This window comes from Salvelinus fontinalis, chromosome 41 (assembly GCF_029448725.1).
Source record: "Salvelinus fontinalis isolate EN_2023a chromosome 41, ASM2944872v1, whole genome shotgun sequence".
NCBI lineage: Eukaryota > Metazoa > Chordata > Actinopteri > Salmoniformes > Salmonidae > Salvelinus > Salvelinus fontinalis.
The window spans coordinates 18,780,590-18,795,360 of NC_074705.1; the positions used below are offsets into that span (position 1 = coordinate 18,780,590).

A 14,771-nucleotide genomic window follows, 5' to 3' on the forward strand; every position below is an offset into this window, starting at 1 on the left:
TAACTGATGAATTTACGAATGCTCAACACCCGTTGAATATGGCCGGGGTCAGTAAACGTCGGCAAAAAAAGCGTAATAAAATTGTTGCCAGAAGCACAGGTACAGTCACCAACGCTCTGGATAACATAAAAACAGCCTAACCAACTCTGCTAGGGTGAGTAAAATGGTCAAAGTGAGCTGTTCCCTCATGTGTCTGGAAGTAGCTAGCAAGCTAGCCAGTTAGCTTGGGTGCTTGACTGCTGTTGTGAGGTCAGAACACTCGGATCAACCATACTTCTCGGCCAGAGTGTCCAGTGTGCTCTATGAAAGCTCAGAATTTACAAACAGACGATCTGACAACGTCCAGAGCGTACTCTGGCACTCCTGATTGAACCTGATTGAACTCCCCTCTCTCCACTGGGATTCTCTGCCTCTAACCCTATTACAGGGGCTGAGTCACTGGCTTACTGGTGCTCTTTCATGCCGTCCCTAGGAGGGGTGAGTCACTGACGTGATCTTCCTGTCTGGGTTGGAGCCCCCCCTTGGTTTGTGTCGTGGCGGAGATCTTTGTGGGCTATACTCGGCCTTGTCTCAGGGTTGTAAGTTGGTGGTTGAAGATATCCCTCTAGTGGTGCGGTGGCTGTGCTTTGGCAAAGTGGGTGGGGTTATATCCTTCCTGTTTGGCCCTGTCCGGGGGTATCATCGGATGGGGCCACAGTGTCTCCTGACCCCTCCTGTCTCAGCCTCCAGTATTTATGCTGCAGTAGTTTATGTGTCGGGGGGCTAGGGTCAGTTTGTTATATCTGGAGTACTTCTCCTGTCTTATCCGGTGTCCGGTGTGAATTTAAGTATGCTATCTCTAATTCTCTCCTTCTCTCTTTCTTTCTCTCTCTCGGAGGACCTGAGCCCTAGGACCATGCATCAGGACTACCAATAATGATGACTCCTTGCTGTCCCCAGTCCACCTGGCCTTGCTGCTGTTCCAGTTTCAACTGTTCTGCCTGCGGCTATGGAACCCTGACCTGTCCACCGAACGTGCTACCTGTCCCAGACCTGCTGTTTTCAACTCTCTAGAGACCGCAGGAGCGGTAGAGATACTATGACCGGCTATGAAAAGCCAACTGACATTTACTCCTGAGGTGCTGACTTGCTACACCCTCGATAACTTCTGTGATTATTATTATTTGACCATGCTGGTCATTTATGAACATTTGAACATCTTGGCCATGTTCTGTTATAATCTCCACCCGGCACAGCCAGAAGAGGACTGGCCACCCCTCATAGCCTGGTTCCTCTCTAGGTTTCTTCGTAGGTTTTGGCCTTTCTAGGGAGTTTTTCCTAGCCACCGTGCTTCTACACCTGCATTGCTTGCTGTTTGGGGTTTTAGACTGGGTTTCTGTACAACACTTCGAGATATTAGCTGATGTACGAAGGGCTATATAAAATAAATTTGATTTGATCTTACAACACACCCGTAGTATAAACCCGCCTTCACTCTTGACATCTTTGGTTGTTTAGTACATGGCCTCACATCTGAATCCTTAAAGAGATGGGTGGGGCTTAGGCTTAAGAGGGTGTGAACTAGAGGTCGACCGATTATGATTTTTCAACGCCGATACCGATTATTGGAGGACCAAAAAAAGCCGATACCGATTACAGTAATCCCTCGTTTATCGCGGGGGTTACGTTCCGAAAATGACCCGCGATAAGTGAAATCCGCGAAATAGAAAACTTTTTTTTTTTTTTACAATTAGCAACTATTACATGTATACAAATACAGTGACTCACGTGTAGGCCGTTTCACTGCTCTTCAGACTGGGCCGCTGCATCCTGACTGCGCTCTGCAGTGTTCTCTTCTTCTGAAGCCCGCGGTGCAGGTGTGTTTGTTCGGGAGAAGAACATAGTGATAGGCAGCTGTTGTCGCTCTTTTTTCTTCTTTGCCAAAAGATCCTTGTACACCGACATGCCACCATCGATTACGTTGGAGAACTGTAATGAACGGCTCATCAAAGGGTCCCATTCCTCAGCTACTCGCTTAAGTTCAGTGGCCATTCGCACCATGGTTGCTAAGCGACCAAGCGTTAGTCCTTCCTCCTCATCTCTCGTGTCCTCTTCTCCCTCTTCTCTTTCATCGTCGCTTTGTGGCTTTGTCATTTGATACAAGAAGCGGGAGTGAGTTTTTAGCGAATCAGAATACAGAGCACAATGCACCAAAAAAAAAAAAAATATGCATTATGAAAATCCGCGAAATAGCGAATCCGCGATAAGTGAACCGCGAAGTGGCGAGGGATCACTGTAATCGGACGATTTGTATCTTTTTTTGTAATAATGACAATTACAACAATACTGAATTAACACTTATTTGAACTTAATATAATACATCAATAAAATCAATTTAGCCTCAAATAAATAATGTAACATGTTCAATTTGGTTAAACAATGCAAAAACAAAGTGTTGGAGAAGAAAGTAAAAGTGCAATATGTGCCATGTAAGAAAGCTAACGTTTAAGTTCCTTGCTCAGAACATGAGAACATATGAAAGCTGGTGGTTCCTTTTAACATGAGTCTTCAATATTCCCAGGTAAGAAGTTTTAGGTTGTAGTTATTATAGGAATTATAGGACTATTTCTCTCTATACCATTTGTATTTCATATACCTTTGACTATTGGATGTTTTTATAGGCACTTTAGTATTGCCAGTGTAACAGTATAGCTTCCGTCCCTCTCCTCGCCCCTACCTGGGCTCGAACCAGGAACACATCGCCAACAGCCACCCTCGAAGCAGCGTTACCCATCGCGCCACAAAAGCGGTGGCCCTTGCAGAGCATGGGGAAAAACAACTCCAAGTCTCAGAGCGAGTGACGTCACCGATTGAAACGCTATTAGCTCGCACCCCCGCTAACTAGCTAGCCATTTCACATCGGTTACATCAGCATAATCTCGAGAGTTGATAGGCTTGAAGTCATAAACAGCTCAATGCTTGGAGCATTGCGAAAGGCTGCTGGCAAAATGCACGAAAGTGCTGTTTGAATGAATGCGTACGAGCCTGCTGCTGCCTACCATCGCTCAGTCAGACTGCTCTATCAAATATCAAATCATAGACTTAATTATAACATAATAACACACAGAAATACGAGCCTTAGGTCATTAATATGGTTAAATACGGAAACTATCATTTCGAAAACAAAATGTTTATTCTTTCAGTGAAAAACGAACCGTTCCGTATTTTATCTAACGGGTGGCATCCCTAAGTCTAAATATTGCCTTCAATGTCATAATTACGTAAAATTCTGGCAAATTAGTTCGCAACGAGCCAGGCGGCCCAAGCTGTTGCATAAACCCTGACTCTGCGTGCAATGAACGCAAGAGAAGTGACACAATTTCACCTGGTTAATATTGCCTGCTAACCTGGATTTCTTTTAGCTAAATATGCAGGTTTAAAAATATATACTTCTGTGTATTGATTTTAAGAAAGGCATTGATGTTTATGGTTAGGTACAACAATTGTGCTTTTTTCGCAAATGGGCTTTTGTTAAATCATCCCCCGTTTGGTGAAGTTGGCTGTCTTTGTTAGGAAGAAATAGTCTTCACACAATTAAGTTATAATTAAGTCTATGCAATGAGCTAGGTGGCCCAAACTGCTGCATATACCCTGAATCTGTTGCAAGAGAAGTGACACCATTTTTCCTAGTCAAAAGAAATTAATGTTAGCAGGCAATATTAACTAAATGTGCAGGTTTAAAAATATATACTTGTGTATTGATTTTAAGAAAGGCATTGATGTTTATGGTTAGGTACACGTTGGAGCAACGGCAATCCTTTTTTGCGAATTCCACCGCATCGATTATATACAACACAGGACACGCTAGATAAACTAGTAATATTATCAACCATGTGTAGTTAACTAGTGATTATGATTGATTGGTTTTTATAAGATAAGTTTAATGCTAGCTAGCAACTTACCTTGGCTTCTTTCTGCATTCGCGTAACAGGCAGGCTCCTCGTGGAGTGCAATGTAATCAGGTGGTTAGAGCGTTGGACTAGTTAACCGTAAGGTTGCAAGATTGAATCCCCGAGCTGACATGGTAAAAATCTGTCGTTCTGCCCCTGAACAAGGCAGTTAACCCACCGAACCTAGGCCAACATTGAAAATATGAATGTGTTCTTAACTGAATTGTCTAGTTAAATAAAGGTGCAAAAATTTATATATATATATAATTTGGCCAAATCGGTGTCCAAAAATACCGATTTCCGATTGTTATGAAATCGGCCCTAATTAAATCGGCCATTCCGATTAATCAGTCGACCTCTAGTGTGAACGATGCTGAATGGGTGTAGACAAAGAAGAGCTCTCTAGTAGGTGTACCAAAACATTCAAAGGCCATTTCCTCAAACAGTGAGGTTATTTATCAACTTTATCAACTTTCAAAGCAGAATTAATTTCCCATTGTTCCTCAACTGTCGTGTATGATATACCATTTTCTAGTGCAAATGTTGCTACATAAGACCAAATCGAGCCGTCTACGCACTCTCCTCCTCCCACCTTTTACCTTCAGTGCACAACACATCAGCTGTCTGTGAACAGGTGAAAAAACCTTTCCAAGCCAAACCTTCATCTCATGTCAGCAAACCACTGCACAGAGCCTACATTGTTGTCATGTCATAGTCAACTTGAACTAACGCGTTAGTAAACCCGCTACAATCATGCAGTACAGTGTACAGTCAGAAAGCAGTTTAGCAGTTACACCGGCGGGCCCCGGTGGCAATAAATTAATAAAACCAAAAGCTTACCTTGACTTGGAAGAGTTCCAGTGATGGATAGCCATAGCAAGCTAGCTAACAGAGAGTCCCTATCTGTTTGTGCCGGGTGTTTGAGTAGGCTAAACTAGCTAGCTGCATTTGCTAGCTAAGTGAATATATATAGCTCGCTGTCTCTTGCTTGCTTCCCCTTAATTTTGGAAGAAATGTAATTGTTAAAAACTGTTCAACTATTGTCTTTTTCTCTCTTTGAGTCAACTACTTACCACATTTTATGCACTGCAGTGCTAGCTAGCTGTAGCTTATGCTTTCAGTACTAGATTCATTCTCGGATCCTTTGATTGGGTGGAAAACATGTCAGTTCATGCTGCAAAAGTTCTGACAGGAGGACGTCCTCCAGAAGTTGTCATAATTACTGTGCAAGTCTATGGAACGGGTTAAGAACCATGAGCCTCCTAGGTGTTGTATTGAAGTCAATGTACCCAGTGGAGGACAGAAGCTAGCTGTGTGTGCTGCTGAGGCTACTATTGACCTTCATTGCAGAACAGTGTGTTCAATTATTTGGTGACAAGTGAATATATTTATTATATTCTTTTTAATGTTTCACAATTTATATTTTCATGAAGTTCACTGAGGAAGATGGTCCTCCCCTTCCTTCTCTGAGGAGCTTCCACTGGTCAAAAAATATATAATATTGATGGACACATAGCTACAGAGAACTCATGGCTGTCTGAGTCTTACCATATTGGCACAGGCTATGGCTGTAACCTGAGTGGCAGGGACAAACCATGCAGGTACACTACCTTTCCTTTTTCACTGAGAGAGGGTGACTGGCATTCCTCTGTGTGCATTCTCCACACAGACCCAGGATATCTCTGTTCAAGCCAAGGACACAGGACACTGTCTATGAATTCTGTCACACCAGTGGCAGGCAATTAGAGAGCTGTAAAGTTCATGGTTTACGATAGGGTGGCTCCTCGCCAGCCAAACCCTTGATTGTTCCTAGGATGAATCTCACTAGACGCAGGGAATTTTACTTTGTGGGACCCTGGGTTTGTTTTGATTATGTCCGAGGGATATCTAGGTCAGTGAAATGTGTATCACACATAATTGGCCACAAAGAGGCTTCTACTAATTCGACCAATTGAAGCCAAACATAATTTAGACAAGGGTAGCTAGGCAGCCACATATTGTAAGTCCCTGAGTTGTTTTCCATGTGACCTGATCAGGACAAACTCAGGGTCCTATAAACAATGGCAGGGGGAAAACTTGCCTGTATGTTGGGCTGCAACTGAAATCCAGTGTGCGTCCCAAATGGCACCATATTTCCTATATAGTTCACTACTTTTTCAATGTAGGGCCTTGTCAAAAGTAGTGCACTTTATAGGGAATAGGATGCCATTTGGGACGCATAACCAGTCAGCCCAGGGCCTGGGGAGACCTGGCAGATGAGAGCCTACCAACGCAAGTGGGTGCCTGGGTGGAAGCTCTAATGGGAAGCCATCCATCCCCATTGCCTGCCTGGCATAACCCTGTCCATCACCGGCCTCCCGCCACCACGCCAGGGAAAACCAGCTGATAACACTGAGCTGTCAGCCACCCTAATCCCCCATCAATCAGAGGACAAAGGCTGTTGTCCCCAACACAGGCTAGGCGAAAGGATGCAGAGCATATCAAACAGAGTCCCACCTGCACAGGGAGATACTGACCGTTTCAACAGAGCCACATAGAACATCTCTAGACAGCTGCATGCTAGCTGGGGCACATGATACTCATATAGACCACTAACACCTGGCTTTCTGGTGCTTACAAAGAAAGTGATTAAAAGTTATTTACAATGTGTCCCGTGGATTTGTAGCCTGGCATATACACTCTGTCCAGAAGAATAAAATGGGGGTTTCAAGTATATGTGTATCTATGGCTTGGAAATTATTTTGGAACAAAAACCCGTTTCTATTGGACAAATGCAAGTAAGTCCCTCCCCGTTGCGTACCATTTGCTTCCGCTTGGTTAATGGTAAACGGTTTCCGTTTCAAGAGTTAATGGATATAGCCTAATGTAGGAAAATATGTAGAAGACTTGTTTAAAAATTAAATAAATAATCATTTAAATGGCAAACAACCCGGTTTAAAAGGGAGGGTATAAAAACAAAACGTCAGCCAAAGTAATATACGTCAATATATTCCAAAAGAGCCCATTTTGCTTACCTGTTCCAGAATCTTTCGATACCTCTGGTTGGCTTGGTCTATCAACTCCCGAACTGTCCATTCTCCTTTACACGGAACGACCACTGCAGTTGCTCCAAAAGTTACAGTGACTTTCATGTTGTCCTTGTAATCCGAAAAAAAGTTATTTGAAGAACAGCCTTCTTTGATGATCTGTATATTCCTCTGTGATTCCTTCACATGCGAGAGGCTGCGAAGCACTTGATACCGCACAAGCCTCAACCGAAACCGGAGCAAAAGTGTCACTGGACAAATTTACAATGACAAAATTACACGCGCGCATTAAATAGTACTACTCAAAACAACAATTTACGATAATAAAAAAGATTTGCTTTTCTCAATTATCGGTAAAATTAATAAACGGAGTAGCCTTCATTGTTTTGTCGGCTGAAATATACCTGTTGGTCATTGCACTGACATCCGGAAGTTGATCAACATAAATCACGTCATGGTAGGTTTCCACTAGTTACCACAAACACAAAGTCAAAATTGGCTATAGTCCTATCGTAAAACTGTATCAAAATAAAAATGAATTTATGGTTAGGGAAAAGGTTACCAGTGTGGTTAGGTCTAAAATCTGATTTTAAGAAGATACATTTTTTAAATGGACATGGTTTATGACTGTGGCTGTGGTAAATAGTGACGACCCAATGTTAGGCTGTTGATAAACGGATTGCTTCGAATATTTATCTTCTAAAAGATTCAACTTCCTCGTCTTTCCGACTTTAAGCCATTTTCTTTTTAACGTGACAATGATTGTAAACTATGTAGAGCCAGTTTACCATAAACCCTGCTTTGATTTTATACCCTAAGGTAAGGAAAAAAAAAATACAAGTTCAAAGCGACAACATGCTTACCAAAAACCACGAGCAAATCACTGCCTAAACTTTTTTTTTTCACCTTTATTTGGGACGCAAGGTGGGCAAGTTGAGAACACGTTCTCATTTACAATTGCGACCTGGCCAAGATAAAGCAAAGCAGTTCGACACATACAACAACACAGAGTTACACATGGAGTAAAACAAACATACAGTCAATAATACAGTAGAAAAATAGGTCTATATACAATGTGAACAAGTGAGGTGAGATAAGGGAGGTAAAGGGGAAAAAAAGGCCATGGTGGCGAAGTAAATACAATATAGCAAGTAAAACACTAGAATGGTTGATTTGCAGTGGAATAATGTGCAAAGTAGAGATAGAAATAATGGGGTGCAAAGGAGCAAAATAAATAAATACAGTAGGGAAAGAGGTAGTTGTTTGGGCTAAATTATAGATGGGCTATGTACAGGTGCAGTAATCTATGAGCTGCTCTGACAGCTGGTGCTTAAAGCTAGTAAGGGAGATAAGTGTTTCCAGTTTCAGAGATTTTTGTAGTTCGTTCCAGTCATTGGCAGCAGAGAACTGGAAGGAGAAGTGGCCAAAGGAAGAATTCGTTTTGGGGGTGACCAGAGATACAACCTGCTAGAGCGCATGCTACAGGTGGGTGCTGCTATGGTGACCAGCGAGCTGAGATAAGGGGGGACTTTACCTAGCAGGGTCTTGTAGATGACCTGGAGCCAGTGGGTTTGGCGACGAGTATGAAGCGAGGGCCAGCCAACGAGAGTGTACAGGTCGCAGTGGTGGGTAGTATATGGGGCTTTGGTGACAAAACGGATGGCACTGTGATAGACTCCATCCAATTTATTGAGTAGGGTATTGGAGGCTATTTTGTAAATGACATCACCGAAGTCGAGGATTGGTAGGATGGTCAGTTTTACAAGGGTATGTTTGGCAGCATGAGTGAAGGATGCTTTGTTGCGGAATAGGAAGCCAATTCTAGATTTAACTTTGGATTGGAGATGTTTGATGTGACTCTGGAAGGAGAGTTTACAGTCTAACCAGACACCTAGGTATTTGTAGTTGTCCACATATTCTAAGTCAGAGCCATCCAGAGTAGTGATGTTGGACAGGCGGGCAGGTGCGGGCAGCGATCGGTTGAAGAGCATGCATTTAGTTTTACTTGCATTTAAGAGCAGTTGGAGGCCACGGAAGGAGAGTTGTATGGCATTGAAACTTGTCTGGAGTAGAGGTCGACCGATTAATCGGAATGGCCGATTAATTAGGGCCGATTTCAAGTTTTCATAACAATAGGAAATCGGTATTTTTGGACACCGATTTTGACAAATGTTTTTTTTGCCCTGTAAATACACCTCTGCTGTTTTCAACCAAGATCTCAGCGATCACTGCCTCATTGCCTGCATTCGTAATGGGTTAGCGGTCAAACGACCTCCACTTATCACTGTCAAACGCTCCCTGAAACACTACAGCGAGCAGGCCTTTCTAATCAACCTTGCCGGGGTATCCTGGAAGGATATTGATCTCATCCCGTCAGTAGAGGATGCCTGGTTATTTTTTTTAAATGCCTTCCTCACCATCTTAAATAAGCATGCCCCATTCAAGAAATTTAGAACCAGGAACAGATATAGCCCTTGGTTCTCTCCAGACCCGACTGCCCTTAACCAACACAAAAACATCCTATGGCGTTCTGCATTAGCATCAAACAGCCCCCGTGATATGCAACTTTTCAGGGAAGCTAGAAACCAATATACACAGGCAGTTAGAAAAGCCAAGGCTAGCTTTTTCAAGCAGAAATTTGCTTCCTGCAACACAAACTCAAAAATGTTCTGGGACACTGTAAAGTCCATGGAGAATAAGAACATCTCCTCTCAGCTGCCCACTGCACTGAAGATAGGAAACACTGTCACCACCGACAAATCCACTATAATTGAGAATTTCAATAAGCATTTTTCTACGGCTGGCCATGCTTTCCACCTGGCTACCCCTACCCCGGTCAACAGCACTGCACCCCCCACAGCTACTCGCCCAAACCTTCCCCATTTCTCCTTCTCCCAAATCCAGTCAGCTGATGTTCTGAAAGAGCTGCAAACTCTGGACCCCTACAAATCAGCCGGGCTAGATAATCTGGACCCTTTCTTTCTAAAATGATCTGCTGAAATTGTTGCCACCCCTATTACTGGCCTGTTCAACCTCTCTTTCGTGTCGTCTGAGATTCCCAAAGATTGGAAAGCAGCTGCGGTCATCCCCCTCTTCAAAGGGGGGGATACTCTTGACCCAAACTGCTACAGACCATATATCTTTCATACCCTACCTTTCTAAGGTTTTCGAAAGCCAAGTCAACAAACAGATTACCGACCATTTCGAATCCCACCATACTTTCTCCACTATGCAATCAAAGCAAATCAAATCAAATTGTATTTGTCACATACATGTGGTTAGCAGCTGTTAATGCGAGTGTAGCGAAATGCTTGTGCTTCTAGTTCCGACAATGCAGTAATAACCAACAAGTAATCTAACCTAACAATTCCACAACTACTACCTTATACACACAAGTGTAAAGGGATAAAGAATATGTACATAAAGATATATGAATGACAGAACGGCACAGGCAAGATGCAGTAGATGGTATAGAGTACAGTGTCACGTTCCTGACCTGTTTTCCTTTGTTTTGTATTCATTTTAGTTGGTCAGGGCGTGAGTTGGGTGGGTTTGTCTAGGTTTGTATTTCTATGTGGGGTTTTGTGTTCGGCCTGGTATGATTCTCAATTAGAGACAGGTGTGTATTGTTTGTCTCTAATTGAGAGTCATACAAAGGCAGCCAGGGTTTCACTGGTGTTTTGTGGGTGTTTGTTCCTGTGTCCTCACAGGACAGTTGAAGGTTAGTCACGTTTGTTGTTTTGTAGTTTGTAGTGTCTTGTTTGCTGTTTGTTCATTAAAAGATGGCTTATTTCCCTCAATCCGCATCTTGGTCCTATCCATGCTCCTCCTCGTTAAAGGGGGAGAACAACATTGACTGCCTTTACAGAAACACCCACCACAACAGGACCAAGCGGATTGAGGAGAGAGAAAAGGAACTACAGCAATGGGGAAAAGAGGAATGGACTTGGGAGGAGATTCTGGACGGAGAAGGACCCTGGGCACAGCCAGTGGAGTGTCGCCGCCCCAAAGCGGAGCTGGAGGCAGCGAAAGCGGAGAGGCGGCATTATGAGGCGCTTGCAAGGCAGAGTGGCTGGAAACCCGAGAGGCTCACCCAAAAATTTCTTGGGGGGGGGGCTAAAGGGGAGTGTGGCGAAGCCGGGTTGGATACCTGAGCCAACTCCCCGGGCTTGCCGTGGAGTAAGAGGGCGTCGTACTGGTCAGACACCGTGTTATGCGGTGAAGCGCACGGTGTCCCCAGTACGCGTGCTTAGCCCAGTGCGGGCTATTCCACCTTGCCGCACTGGGAGGGCTAGGTTGGGCATCGAGCCGGATGCCATGAAGCCGGCCCAACGTATCTGGCCTCCAGTACGTCTCCTCGGGCCGGCGTACATGGCACCAGCCTTACAGGTGGTGTCCCCAGTTCGCCTGCATAGCCCAGTGCGGGCTATTCCACCTCGCCGCACTGGCAGGGCTACGGGGATCATTCAACCTGGTAGGTTTGGGGAGGCTCGGTGCTCAAGAGCACGTGTCCTCCTTCACGGTCCGGTATATCCGGCGCCACCTTCCCACCCCAGCTCAATACCACCAGTGCCTACACCACGCACCAGGCTTCCAGTCCATCTCCAGAGCCCTGTTCCTCCTCCACGTACTCTCCCTATGGTGCGTGTCTCCAGCCCAGTGCCTCCAGTTCCGGCACCACGCACCAAGCCTCCTGTGCGCCTCCAGAGCCCTGGACGCACTGTTCCTTCTCCCCGCACTCGCCCTGAGGTGCGTGCCCTCAGCCCGGTACCTCCAGTTCCGGTACCACGCACCAGGCCTAGAGTGCGCCACGAGAGTCCAGTGTGCCCTGTTCCTGTTCCCCGCACTCGCCCTGAGGTGCGTGCCCTCAGCCCGGTACCTCCAGTTCCGGTACCACGCACCAGGCCTATAGTGCGTCTCAGCCGGCCAGAGTCTGCCGTCTGCCCAGCGGTGCCTGAACGGCCCGTCTGCCCAGCTCCGTCTGAGCCATCTGTCTGCCCAGCGCCGTCTGAGCCATCTGTCTGCCCAGCGCCGTCTGAGCCATCTGTCTGCCCAGCGCCGTCTGAGCCATCTGTCTGCCCAGCGCCGTCTGAGCCATCTGTCTGCCCAGCGCCGTCTGAGCCATCTGTCTGCCCAGCGCCGTCTGAGCCATCTGTCTGCCCAGCGCCGTCTGAGCCATCTGTCTGCCCAGCGCCGTCTGAGCCATCTGTCTGCCCAGCGCCATCTGAGTCAGCCGTCTGCCACGAGCCATTAGAGCCGCCCGTCTGTCCCGAGCCAGTAGAGCCGTCCGTCAGTCAGGAGCCGCTAGAGCCGTCCGTCAGTCAGGAGCCGCCAGAGACGCCCGCCAGTCAGGAGCCGCCAGAGACGCCCGCCAGTCAGGAGCTGCCAGAGACGCCCGCCAGTCAGGAGCTGCCAGAGACGCCCGCCAGTCAGGAGCTGCCAGAGACGCCCGCCAGTCAGGAGCTGCCAGAGACGCCCGCCAGTCAGGAGCTGCCCGCCAGTCAGGAGCTGCCCTACAGTCCGGAGCTGCCCTACAGTCCGGAGCTGCCCTACAGTCCGGAGCTGCCCTACAGTCCGGAGCTGCCCTACAGTCCGGAGCTGCCCTACAGTCCGGAGCTGCCACTCAGCCCGGACCTGCCGGAGTCCCTCAGCCCGGACCTGCCGGAGTCCCTCAGCCCGGACCTGCCGGAGTCCCTCAGCCCGGACCTGCCGGAGTCCCTCAGCCCGGACCTGCCGGAGTCCCTCAGCCCGGACCTGCCGGAGTCCCTCAGCCCGGACCTGCCGGAGTCCCTCAGCCCGGACCTGCCGGAGTCCCTCAGCCCGGACCTGCCGGAGTCCCTCAGCCCGGACCTGCCGGAGTCCCTCAGCCCGGACCTGCCGGAGTCCCTCAGCCCGGACCTGCCGGAGTCCCTCAGCCCGGACCTGCCGGAGTCCCTCAGCCAGGACCTGCCGGAGTCCCTCAGCCAGGACCTGCCGGAGTCCCTCAGCCAGGACCTGCCGGAGTCCCTCAGCCAGGACCTGCCGGAGTCCCTCAGCCAGGACCTGCCGGAGTCCCTCAGCCAGGACCTGCCGGAGTCCCTCAGCCAGGACCTGCCGGAGTCCCTCAGCCAGGACCTGCCGGAGTCCCTCAGCCAGGACCTGCCGGAGTCCCTCAGCCAGGACCTGCCGGAGTCCCTCAGCCAGGACCTGCCGGAGTCCCTCAGCCAGGACCTGCCGGAGTCCCTCAGCCAGGACCTGCCGGAGTCCCTCAGCCAGGACCTGCCGCCCCTTGTCCCGGTGCTGCCCCTTGTCCCGGTGCTGCCCCTTGTCCCGGTGCTGCCCCTTGTCCCGGTGCTGCCCCTTGTCCCGGTGCTGCCCCTTATCCCGGTGCTGCCCCTTATCCCGGTGCTGCCCCTTATCCCGGTGCTGCCCCTTCATTTAGGTGGGGTTAGTGGGAGGGTGGTCATTGGGAGGGGGATAAAGAAGCGGGGATTGATTATGGTGGGGTGGGGACCTCGTCCACCGCCAGAGCCGCCACCGTGGACAGACGCCCACCCAGACCCTCCCCTAGACTTTGTGCTGGTGCGCCCGGAGTTCGCACCTTAAGGGGGGGGTTCTGTCACGTTCCTGACCTGTTTTCCTTTGTTTTGTATTCATTTTAGTTGGTCAGGGCGTGAGTTGGGTGGGTTTGTCTAGGTTTGTATTTCTATGTGGGGTTTTGTGTTCGGCCTGGTATGATTCTCAATTAGAGACAGGTGTGTATTGTTTGTCTCTAATTGAGAGTCATACAAAGGCAGCCAGGGTTTCACTGGTGTTTTGTGGGTGTTTGTTCCTGTGTCCTCACAGGACAGTTGAAGGTTAGTCACGTTTGTTGTTTTGTAGTTTGTAGTGTCTTGTTTGCTGTTTGTTCATTAAAAGATGGCTTATTTCCCTCAATCCGCATCTTGGTCCTATCCATGCTCCTCCTCGTTAAAGGGGGAGAACAACATTGACTGCCTTTACATACAGTATATACATATACATATGAGATGAGTAATGTAGGGTATATAAACATAAAGTGGCATAGTTTAAAGTGGCTAGTGATACATGTATTACATAAAGATGGCAAGATGCAGTAGATGATATAGAGTACAGTATATACATAGACATATGAGATGAGTAGTGTAGGGTATGTAAACATTATATTAAGTGCCATTGTTTAAAGTGGCTAGTGATACATTTTTACATAATTTCCATCAATTCCCATTATTAAAGTGGCTGGAGTTGAGTCAGTATGTTGGCAGCGGCCACTAAATGTTAGTGGTGGCTGTTTAACAGTCTGATGGCCTTGAGATAGAAGCTGTTTTTCAGTCTCTCGGTCCCTGCTTTGATGCACCTGTACTGACCTCGCCTTCTGGATGATAGCGGGGTGAACAGGCAGTGGCTCGTAACTCTCCTTCCAGACTCACATTAAGCATTTCCAATCCAAAATTAAATCTAGAATCGGCTTCACATTCCGCAACAAAGCATCCTTCACTCATGCTGCCAAACACCCTCGTAAACTGACTATTCTACCGATCCTTGACTTCAGCGATGTCATTTACAAAATAGCCTCCAACACTCTACTCAGCAAATTGGATGCAGTATGTCATGACGTTGCCTGTTTGGGTATAGAAAGCCCCATCCCCCTCTCCCTGCCTCTCCCACATTACCATAGCGCTGTTTATATAATAGCCTCAGATATGAGGTTTACATCTAATTGTTGTATAAGATGAATGAGTGAGTATGATACTGTTTGTATAATTGTGTAATATGATTTTGGACTGTTTAATGAAGAGAAATACAATTCCCTTTTGAT

General features: G+C 47.2%; 1 protein-coding gene across 1 annotated transcript in view; it reads right to left on the reverse strand.

Annotated features, from left to right (window-relative positions):
- LOC129840235 (partitioning defective 3 homolog B-like) overlaps positions 1-7,396 on the reverse strand; it is a 182,941-nt gene extending 175,545 nt beyond the window's left edge. The window contains exon 1 of the mRNA XM_055907954.1: positions 6,944-7,396. Coding sequence (XP_055763929.1) covers positions 6,944-7,060 — 117 coding nt within the window. The 5' untranslated portion in view covers positions 7,061-7,396. The remainder of the gene's footprint in view (positions 1-6,943) is intronic.
- Positions 7,397-14,771: the final 7,375 nt, after the last annotated feature.